A 9903-nucleotide genomic window follows, 5' to 3' on the forward strand; every position below is an offset into this window, starting at 1 on the left:
AAAGTGCTCTTGTCACTGGGGCTGGGGGGACAGCTGGGTACCCCAATCGGCAGCCACAGCTCCACATCCCAGGCTCTGGGCAGAGCTCAGACACAGTGGACGAGGGAGGGACCAGGGCCTGCCCCCTTCCAGCCTTCCCGCCCACAGGGGAGGGACACGCCCGCCCCCACAGCACATCCTGGAATGAAACAGGCCGAGGTGCCCGTTGGCAGGGCCTGTGCCTCGCTGGGCACTGCCAGACGGTGCTTTGACCAGTGATGACCCTGCCACGGCCATGGCCAGCAGCTGATGGCAGGCCCGGCAGCAGTGACTTCGGGGGTCCATGCCACCCCTTGCTCGCCATGGCCAAGCGCCCCCTCACCACTCGGGGCCTCTAGCAGCAAGGCTGCGGTCTGGCACTGCCAGGAATGAATCCGAGGGGTGCTGAAAGCGCCCCGCCACCGCCCCCCGCCCCGGGCCTCAGTGTCCCTGGTGTGCAGCGGGGAGGCTGGGTGACAGGCCCCACCTGGGGCTGTGGATGAGAAACAGTCCATAAAACTGGCTGTAAAACTCCCTACACCTATAAAGTGCTATTAAAGTAATGACTGCAGATTATGATCACATTGAGGGCTGAGCCTCTGCCCATCTGGGCCCTCCCAAGACCCACTCCTTGGCCCAGAGGGCCTGGGAGAACCCCAAGCTGCCCTTGACTCAAACAAGTCCCAACTGCTGCCCACAGAGAGAAGCCAGACGTGGGTGACCCGCACGGGCACTGAGTAATCCCCGCTGCCCCAGCGCCTCTTGGCTGGCATTCTAATCCCAGGTCTCAGGAGATGTTACATCTGCTGGCCCCACCCCTGCCCCGCCCTCTCCCCCACAAGGTCCGGGTGAGCTTTCAGACTCCCCCACGGCTTGTGAAACCCTGCAGGGCAGCGCGGTCAGGAGGGCAGGCTGGGAGTTTGTCGAGGCTGTTTTAAAGGGAGGAAAAACGTGGCGGCCTGAAGTCAGCAAGCCCCCGGGTAGAACGTACTTCCTGTCCGGAGAGCCCAGTGACCACCCGCCCCCAGCACCAAGGTGCTGGTGTCCCCGGTGGGACAAGCGGCCTCTCCTCCCCGGCTAATAATCACACACGGCCGCTGTGTCCAGGTCTCTCACCCCCAAGACATGGCCTGTTCAAAGACACCGTCGCCGAGGAACGCATCTGGGCCCGCGCAGCCAAGACCCTCCGGAGGACCGCGCCGGCCACGGAGACCGCCTTTTGCAAAACTATTTCAAACGCTCCAATGGTCATGGTACAAAAAACACATTTATTTAAATTAAATATTTTAGGCAAATGGATATCTACAACTGTTGCAAAGCATGTGTTGTTCTCACCCCAAACCAGAACAGTTAGCTTAGTATCTGCGACACGGTTTCACAAGGTTATTAACACGCACTCTGCTCTGCACCAAACTGTCAATGATTTACTACTTGTTGCCAAATGTCATATCCAGTAATCGCATAATTATTAATCGGATCTTATAAGTGATTTTACAAGAAGACTCCTTGGAAGAAAAAAAAAGGATCTCTCAACAATATAAAATATAAGGTGAAAATAATAGCAGAATATATAAAACACATATTTCATACAAGCAGACGCCGCTGCGTCCAGACAACTGTCCGTGGCTAGGTACGTTCCTTCAACGGAGGCTGGGAGAAGGTTGGCGGCCGTGTGGAGCGGGGCGGGACTCAGAAACCTTTGCTGAATCACACACAGTGCGTTTCTGGGCCTGGCAAGTGGGCGCTGGGAGGTGCCGCGGGCCGCTTCTCCCCAAGTGTCCAGGCAGGGGCTCCGGAGCCCGTGGCGGGTGCGGGTGCCGAGGAGAACCCATCCCCACCCAGCCCTGGAAACCTCGCTGCGGCTTTTAAAGTCAGGGCTCCCTCAAAACAGTGGCCGGCTCGGGACAGAGGGAGTCGAGGAAGGAGAGAAGTTACCCCAGGAAAGGGAGTGGGGCGGAAGCTCAAGAAATCAACACACCAGCTGGGAGGAAAGTGACGCTGCTTTGTTGAAATTCCTTATAGGTTCTCGGGGGCTCGGCGGGGGATTAGGGAGAGGAAGTTGCCAGAAGCTGCTGTCATTAACGGATTATCTGATGGCTGCAGGAAAGGACAGCACTTCTTCCTCGGGGTGCAGGAAGGTGCTCCTTACGTGAGCCCCACGCTAACTGCGCACACTCAGGTTCTGTGTATTCTCCTGAAATGGGCATGTGTGACAAACAAGGACTTTTCTAAAACAACATTTAAAGACATCAGCTTGAATTCCGTCGTGCTCTCAGGAATGCAGCCAATCACCCTAGTCAATTGCCCAAATCCAGTCTTTTCTCCGGCTGGACACGGGTCCCCTGGGAAACCCTGACGTGGGATCCAGCGGAGGTGCCGGTGCCCGGCTGTGCCAGGCTCCCTCGCCCCCTGGCGCAAGGACAAGCCTCCAAGATCCATTTGCTTCCCTCTGAGTTTGCCTTGGGTATCAAGTCTGGCTCCTCCCCTAGCAGACGGGAGGCCATGTCTTGCGATCCCCAGGCTCTGGAGGCGCAACTGGGGTCTGGCTTGGCGCTCCTCACCTGGAGGACCCGGAGATCAGGCAGCCCCTGAGAGCACTGCAGAGCAGGCCAGGTGTGGTGGCTGCAGCTTTCCAGCCAATTGCTTCCTTGAAGGGGCAGAGAAGGGCGGCTGGTGAATGTGACCAGGAAGCAGCAACTTCCAGCAACTCTCTTGCCTCTTTGCCGCTGGGTGGCCCCTGAGGCGTCAGAGGAATGGCTGGGACACCAGTCGGCAGGGGAGGGGCCTACAATCCGATCCGCCTGGCTGGTCCCCTGCGGTGCAGACCTGCGGACCAGGCCCTAAAGCTGGTGGCCCCGCGGAGAGTCGCCACGCCCCCGGGCACTCCGGGCGCAGGCAGGCAGGCGGCCTGTGCTCTATGACACGCTGTAGCTGTTGTAGTACGTGGCCGTGGCGTCCGCCAGCACGGAGATGAGGCTGGTCTCCGTGGCAGTCACCTGGGAGATCGGGGCAGACCCACTGAGGGCCGCGGCCCCTGCCACAGAGTCCGGGTGGCCAGGAGTGTTCAAATACTGGTCGAACTCATTGCGATCCATGTCCCCCAGGAGTTCCACCTGGCTCAGCTGATCCAGGGCGTCGAAGCCCGGGTGCTCGGGCGGCGGGGAGAGCTGGCCCAGGTGGGCGTGCAGGTTGGAGTGGAGAGAGTGGTAGGTGGCAGGGGAGTAATAGGCAGGAGACGGGGGACAGCCGGGTATTGAGGACATCATCGAGACGCTCGAGGACTGGCCGAGCCCCAGGGAGCCCAGGGGGTGGCCGCAGTGGAGCGAGCTGGGGGCGTACTCGGGTGAGTAGGGGGGCCCGGGCAAGTGGGGGATGCGGCGGGAGTGCGCATGGTCCTCCTGGCAGGGGGCGGAGAAGAAGGTCTGCTCCGGCTCCAGCACGTCCAGGGGCGACATCTCCGGGGGCGTCGGCAGCCCGTAGGGGTAGGTGTCCGCGCTGCCCGCCGCGCCGCTGCTGCCGCCAGCCGGGCCCTCGTGGAAGCAGCCGCGGAGGCTGGGCAGGGTGGCCGCCGGGGAGTACTCACCCCCGTCCTCCTTGTCCCCCAGCGCCCCCCGGCCGCAGCCGCGCTTGTCGGGCAGGGCGTTCTGTTCTCGGGAGAGGGAGCTCAGGAGGAAGCCGGGATCCACGCGCTTGCAGAGGCGCTTGGCCTGCTTCTTCCTGCGCGGGCGGTACTTGTAGTTGGGGTAGTCCTGCATGTGCTGCAGGCGCAGCCGCTCCGCCTCGTCCACGTAGGGCCTCTTCTGGGACAGCGTCAGCGCCTTCCATGACTTTCCTGCTCGCAAAGGCGGACAAGGGTCACTGTTAGCATCTGAGCGGCGGCGCAGCGCTTCTCCGGCGCGACCTCCCAGCCAGCTGTGCGCGCGTGTGCAAACATGCTCACGTGGGCACGGCTCACAAGCGGGCGCCCCCTACTCCCAGGCCACCTACTCCGCCTGGCACCGTCGGAAGCCCAGACCCTGAGCGCACAGTGAAGCCATCCTGCAAAACCGCCCAGTCCCGCCACCTGAGCCCACAAGCCTCGAACAACGGGGCTTCACAGCGAAAGGCCCGGCTGACCCGGTGCCAGGACGGGACAAGTCTTTAAGGACCACAGGAGTCACTGGGGATCCCTTTTCCTTGGAGGGGCTCGTCCACTCCTGCGTGCCTCTGTAGGTGTCAGGAAGTGACCCCACAGCATTTAGGTGCAGCCTCAAGCTCCCAGGCCCTCTGGGGAGGGCGCTCAGGCCCCGGCAATGGTTTCACACCCACATGCAGATGCTAGGGCTCGCTGAGGGTGACCCACCATTACCCTTGTCACCGGACGGTCAGCTTGGACCCTGATGTATGAAGACCAGAAGGTGGCATCTGCCAGGGAGCTGCTCAATGCAAGCCCCGCGGGGACACACACACACACACACACACACACACACACACACACACACAATGTATTTCTGTGGCCCTGGACACAGGCGCAGTCACAGGTTCTATACAAAAGCAAACCCCTCAACTTCCCAGGACTGTTTTTCTCACCACACAACAAAGGTGCTGTGATGCCACCCACCCACCTCAACAAGTTCTCAGAGAGGCACCCGCACACCCCACCGGGGCTCAACTGCTGGTCTCATTGTATTTTCTGTCCCTTAGCGGCCTGGACACTGACTTAGCAATCATTTAGTGTTTCTCTTTCATGGCTCAAAGGGCCTGCCCTCCCTCAGCTGGCTGCCGGTTTCTGAAGGTGCTTCTGGGCTCTTCTAGACCCTGGATTGTTACCTCTGAGGGTGGCTGGAGATCCTACATGTCCCCCAGGACTCAGGTGTCCTGAAGTCTGAGAGAGATTTTAGCCCAGGGCGTAAGTACCCCTCACTAAGCCCTTGGGGGGGCTAGCTTCCCCTGGAGCCCCCTGCACAGGGCCCCACACAGAGCTAAGAGTGGGGGTGTCCCTCAGTGCCCAAGCTGGCTGCGGCAAGGGGAGCAGGAAGAAGGAGATTGTTGCAGGTCATGTCCTGGTGGAAGGTTTCTAGCCACCCCAACTGTTCCCAGCCTGTGTCGCTGTCACTTGCTGGGGGCTTGGCAAGCGGCGCTAAGAATTCCGGCTTTGGGGTTAGGGTGAGCGGCCCAGGCTGTGGCCGAGGCCTCAGAGTGGTCTCTGGCTGGCCCAAGATCCAGACACACCCCACACCCTGCCGGTGAACTGGAAGTCAAACGGGTCTCTGGGGCCCCCGTGAGCCTGGGGGTTGGGGTTCGTTTTTCGGAGCCACTGGACTCACAGCGGCCTTTATGCACTTTCTCCTTCATAACCTAAAACAACCGCTGCTACCGGGTGAAGTTTTTAATGCTTAAGATTGGAAAGTTACATAGTCGAGAAAGTGGGGTCCGGTGTCCAGCACTTCCTCGCAGCTCCCCTGTCCACCGGGTAGAAAGCCCAGAGTTTAGGAAGCAACGCTGTGGGTTCCCGTGCCCGGCGCCCAGGTCCCGCGGCTGGGCAGGAACAAAGCGGAGGCTTTCCTGCCAAAGGCAGGTAACTGCCCGAGTCCACAGCAAGCCGGCCCCAGCTGGGGGGGGGGGCTCCCTTCCCTCTGCCTGCCCTTTCCGGGGACCCTCACTGCAAAGGCAAGGCTCCCGGGCCTGCTTTGTCCCCCCTTGTCTGGCGTGGGCCTGTTGCAGAAACCAGCTCCATTCTGGGCACAAAAGCTGTGCCAGTGCCCAGGACCCACCACGAAAACTTTCAGGGGCTCACAAAACAAACGTCACTTCTTTTCAAATCTGGAAAAATAGGAAATTTTAGGTGAACGAAAGTGTTTGATTATTGTGCGTTAATATATCTGGGCCCCAACACACAGAAAACAGAATGTTTGCATTTTTCGCAGAGGAGGGGGCTCTAGAGCCGGCCTGGCTGGCAGGAGGCACCACCCCGGAGGAGGGTGGCTGCGGGGAGGGACCCCTGGGAGCCCGGCGAGCCCGCAGAACGGCAGCGGCCCTGACTGGTTCCGACCTGGAAGAAGCCCAGAGCGCGGCCCAGCGGAAAGAGGAAAAAGGTTCCAAGGGGCTGGAGGGCAAGGCCAGGCGCTGCCGCACTCCCTCCCTTCTCACCGCGGGGCCTGCTGCGCGTGCAAAGTGGCCTCAAAGGGTTTGGGGCTAAAATGAGCAACTCCAGTGCCGGGCGAAGGGTCGGGCCGGGCAGAGCTGCAAAGCGCCGGACGGGAGAGAGAAGAACCGCGGCCCAAACTCTCAGGGGCGCCCTCACAGCCTTCTGGGGCGCGGGGGCTGGCCGGCCCGCACCCTCCGCGAGCCCCTGCTGCGGGGACAGCGCAGGGAGCAGGGAGGGAGCCCGGCCCGGACAGACCTTCCCAGGCCCCTGCGCCGCCCCTCCACGCCCCAGAGGCCGCGAGGCCGGCGCGGAGTGGGGTCTGCGGCGTGGACCGGGCCGCTGTCGGCTCCACAGCTGAGCGGCCGCCAGGAGGCCTCCCCGCGCGGTCTCGGCGAAAATTCGTCAGGCCCAGCCACGGCGCCCCGAGGCCCGCCGGGGAGCGCTCCGGGGCGCGCGGGTCTCCCCGCTGGGGTTTCTCCCCGACCTCGGCGGGCGCGTCCACCAGGCTGCGGCCGCTCGGTCCGGCGCCCGGCCGTGGTCCCCGGGGCCTCGCGCGCCCGACCCGGCTCGCCCTGGCCCCGCCGGGGCCTCCCGGCCGCGCCCGCCGGCCGCGGGGCTCGCGGAGGGGCGGGGGGGCCCCGCTCTGCACCCCGGGCCGCGCGCGCCTCCGCGCCGCCCCGACGCCGACGCGCGCGGGCAGGACGGCCGCCCCGGGCCCCGCGCCGCGCCCCCCGCCCGCGCCGCCCGCCGCCGGCCACTCACCCAGCATCTTGCTGAGCTCGGCGTTGTGCAGGTCCGGGTTCTGCACCGCCAGGCGCTTCCTCTCGTCCTTGGCCCACACCATGAAGGCGTTCATGGGCCGCCGGATGCGGCTCTCCGCGCCCTTGTCGGCCGGCGGGCGGGGGGCGGCCGGCGGGGACAGCCCGTCCGACAGCTCGGCCTCCAGCCCCGCGCACTCGAGCGCCTCGGGCCAGGGGTACGCGCCCAGCAGCGAGGCCATGGCCGCCCGGGTCGCTCGCCTCGCCGCCCGCGCCGGCCTGACCTGGCCTCGCGCGGGTCCCGGCGTCCGACTTGGCCGCCCGCCGCCGCCGGCCCCTTATTTATCAGCTCCGGGCGGCGCGTCCGCCCAGGACTCCCGACGGCGGCGCGGCCCCTCCCCGCCCCTCCGCGCCCCGGCCGCGGCCCCGCTCCGACCCGCCGGGCGGGGAGGGGGGGAGGGGGAGGGAGGGGCGGGGAGGGAGGCGCGCGCCCCGGCCCGCCCCTGCGCCGCCCGCCCGGCCTCCGCGCGCCCCGCCGCGTCCCCGGCCCCGGCCCCGGCCACCCCCGCGCGGGGCCCAGCAGACGCCGGACAGGTCTCCCCGGAACGCCCGGGCGCGGGACACCCGACCCGGAGCCCCTGGCCAGCCCCGCCGGCCGCCCGGCCCGTTCCGAAGAGGGGGCGCCCGCAGCGGCGCCCCGGGCCCCCTCGACGGCCCGCGCCCCCTGCCCGCCGAGGGGTCTGCCGCGCTCGCTCGCCCTTCCTCACTGTCTCTGAGTTCTCCTCTGGCCCCCCTGGTCTCGGGGTGCGGCTCTTCCCCAGTGAATTTCCTTCTCATTCGCTGCTTCTTCCTCGCTCCTCCTCGGATCAGGGCTGCTGAGCCTTGGGGTGCGGCCTCTCCCGGCTCTGCTCCCGCTCCCCGGGGCTTTGGCAGGACCCGAGCCTCCCGGGCCCGCCTCACCCCGACTCCCCAGGCGAGCGGGGTGCAGGCTCTGGGCCTGCGCTCAACCCGCGGGGCCCGACTGGTCGGCCCCGGCCTTCCGCGCCCCTCGGAGGCCGGCACCCCCTGTCGGGGCGACGCGCGCGCGGCTGCCCAGGCTCAGCGCCGTCCCGCTGCCAGCTCAGGTGAGCAGGGACGGCCTCGCCACTCCCCCGGCGCAGGCCCGAGGCTCCCGGACCAGCTCTCCCGCGCTCCCCGAGCGCCACCCCCGCGGGCTCCGCCGGGCGACCCTCGGGAGGCGGCGGGGGGGGGGGTCGCTGGGCCTGGCGCCGCGGGGGTCTCCGCGCCGGGGTCACTGACCGCGGGACCCTGGGCGCCGGGCTCTCCCGGGCCCTGCTGTCCGCGGGGCGGCTGTCACGGAACAGACACCACGGGCCGTTGTGAAGACCCGCGACGGGCGTGTGGACGTTCCCAGCAGGCCGGCGCGGCCAGCGGCACCCCAGGCAGCGGGGCCCTAAGTTCTGAGCCCGATTCCGCTGCCCAACGCGCGCGCCGCGCGGACGGGGAGAGGCAGAGTCCCCGCCGCCCCGAGCTCAGCTGCAGCCCCGCGAGCCCCGGGAAACGGCCGCCCGAGATCGGCTTCCCTTCCCACCAGGGTCGGGCCGCCCCGGCGGGCAGCAGCGCTCCTCCGCTGCGGGGGCGCGGGGCGCGGGGCGCGCGGCGCGGCGCCGGGACGGGCAGGTGCACCCCCACCCCGGCCGCGGGGGCGCATCCCGGAGCCGGGGCGGAGCGACCAGGGCGCTGCCCGCGCGCGGCGGCCCCGGGGGTGGCGAGCGGAGAGAAGGTGCCGCGTGTCCGCGCACCGCCCCACCCCGGAGCCGCGGCCCCCCGCGCTGACCCCGGGCCCCGCGTTCCTGCGGAAACCCGCCAGGTCGGTGCGTCCCGGGGCCGCGGGGAGCAGGAGGACCCGGAGGAGGAATCCGACCCCGACCTTCTCCACTCGCCGTGGGGGGAGGGGCCCCCCGGGCGGAGGCTGCCAGGGACGCGCTCCCCCGCCGCCCCGAGCCCCCCGCCGCCCGGCCCCGGGCTGGCGCGCACGGCGCGCTGGGGCGGCCCCGCCGGGCGAAGGCTGCTCGGACCCGGGGGCGCGGAGCGGTCGGCGGGGCTCGTACTCGGGGAAACCGGAGGAAACAGTGGGGGCGGGGCCGCAGGGCAGGGGCGTCGGGGGCGTCGGGGCCGCCGCTCCGGCTGCTCCATCCCGCGCTCCCGGGGCGGCTGGCCCGGCCGGGACGGCTCTTCCCGCTGCGGTGAATCCGTGAATCCGCACCCGCGCGGCTGCAAAGCGCGCCTCGGCCTCTGAGCTCAGGCCCGGGGGGCGGGGGCTGGGGCCGGGGGGGGGGGGGGGGGGGCGCTGGCGGCCGGGCGGGCGCTCCCCGCCGCCCCGCACCAGCGCCCGCCGACGCCCCGGGGCCTCCGCGGCTCCCCCGCACGCGGTCGCGGCCGCCGAACCGAGGGGTCTGGAAGCCCGAGCGCCGCCCGGTCCCGGGCCTGGCCCGCGGGGAGAGTCCGCGCCCTGCACGGGGCTTCGCGGGCGCCCTTGTCTTCCTTTCCCCTTCCCCTCAGCCCCTCTGTCCTGCCCCTTCTCCCCCCACGCCTCCCCCTTCTCTTGCCCCCCCCCGCCCCCTCCCGCCCCCTCCCGCCCGGCGCGCTCGGCTCCGTGGCGGCCCGAACCAGGCGCAGCGCGGGAAGTGGCTGCCGCGGCCCCGGCGGGACGGCGCGCGCCCCTGACCCGCGACCTCAGGGTCTCCACCTCCCACCGGGTAAGCCCGGGCTGCGGAGAGAGGTTCGTGGGGGCGGCGCCCCTTATTCCACGACGGTAGTTACTGTGCAGGGTGAGGCCACGGAGGGCGCAGGACCAGGCCTGCAGGGCGGCCCCCCAGCAGCTCTCTGGCTGGCACAGACCTCGTGGCGGCGGGGCGCGCGGGGCGCGGGGCCCGGAGTGGGGCCCTTCCTGGCCCGGCTGGACCCTGCAGCCTCGTCCTGGCTTGGAGCTGCGGGTGG

At 68.1% G+C, this 9903-nt stretch overlaps 1 protein-coding gene across 1 annotated transcript; it reads right to left on the minus strand.

The window, feature by feature from the left end:
* Window positions 1–1271: 1271 nt before the first annotated feature.
* On the minus strand, window positions 1272–7217 carry SOX7 (SRY-box transcription factor 7). Its single transcript, XM_037524750.2, has 2 exons — window positions 6908–7217; window positions 1272–3850 (listed from the first exon to the last, which is right to left on the minus strand). Exons 1-2 carry the CDS (start codon window positions 7143–7145, stop codon window positions 2934–2936), a joined length of 1155 nt encoding a protein of 384 aa, XP_037380647.1. The 5' UTR covers window positions 7146–7217; the 3' UTR covers window positions 1272–2933.
* Between the last annotated feature and the right edge of the window lie 2686 nt (window positions 7218–9903).

Source organism: Talpa occidentalis, unplaced genomic scaffold (genome assembly GCF_014898055.3).
Source record: "Talpa occidentalis isolate TD23 unplaced genomic scaffold, MPIMG_talOcc4v2.1 talOcc4.4, whole genome shotgun sequence".
Lineage (NCBI taxonomy): Eukaryota > Metazoa > Chordata > Mammalia > Eulipotyphla > Talpidae > Talpa > Talpa occidentalis.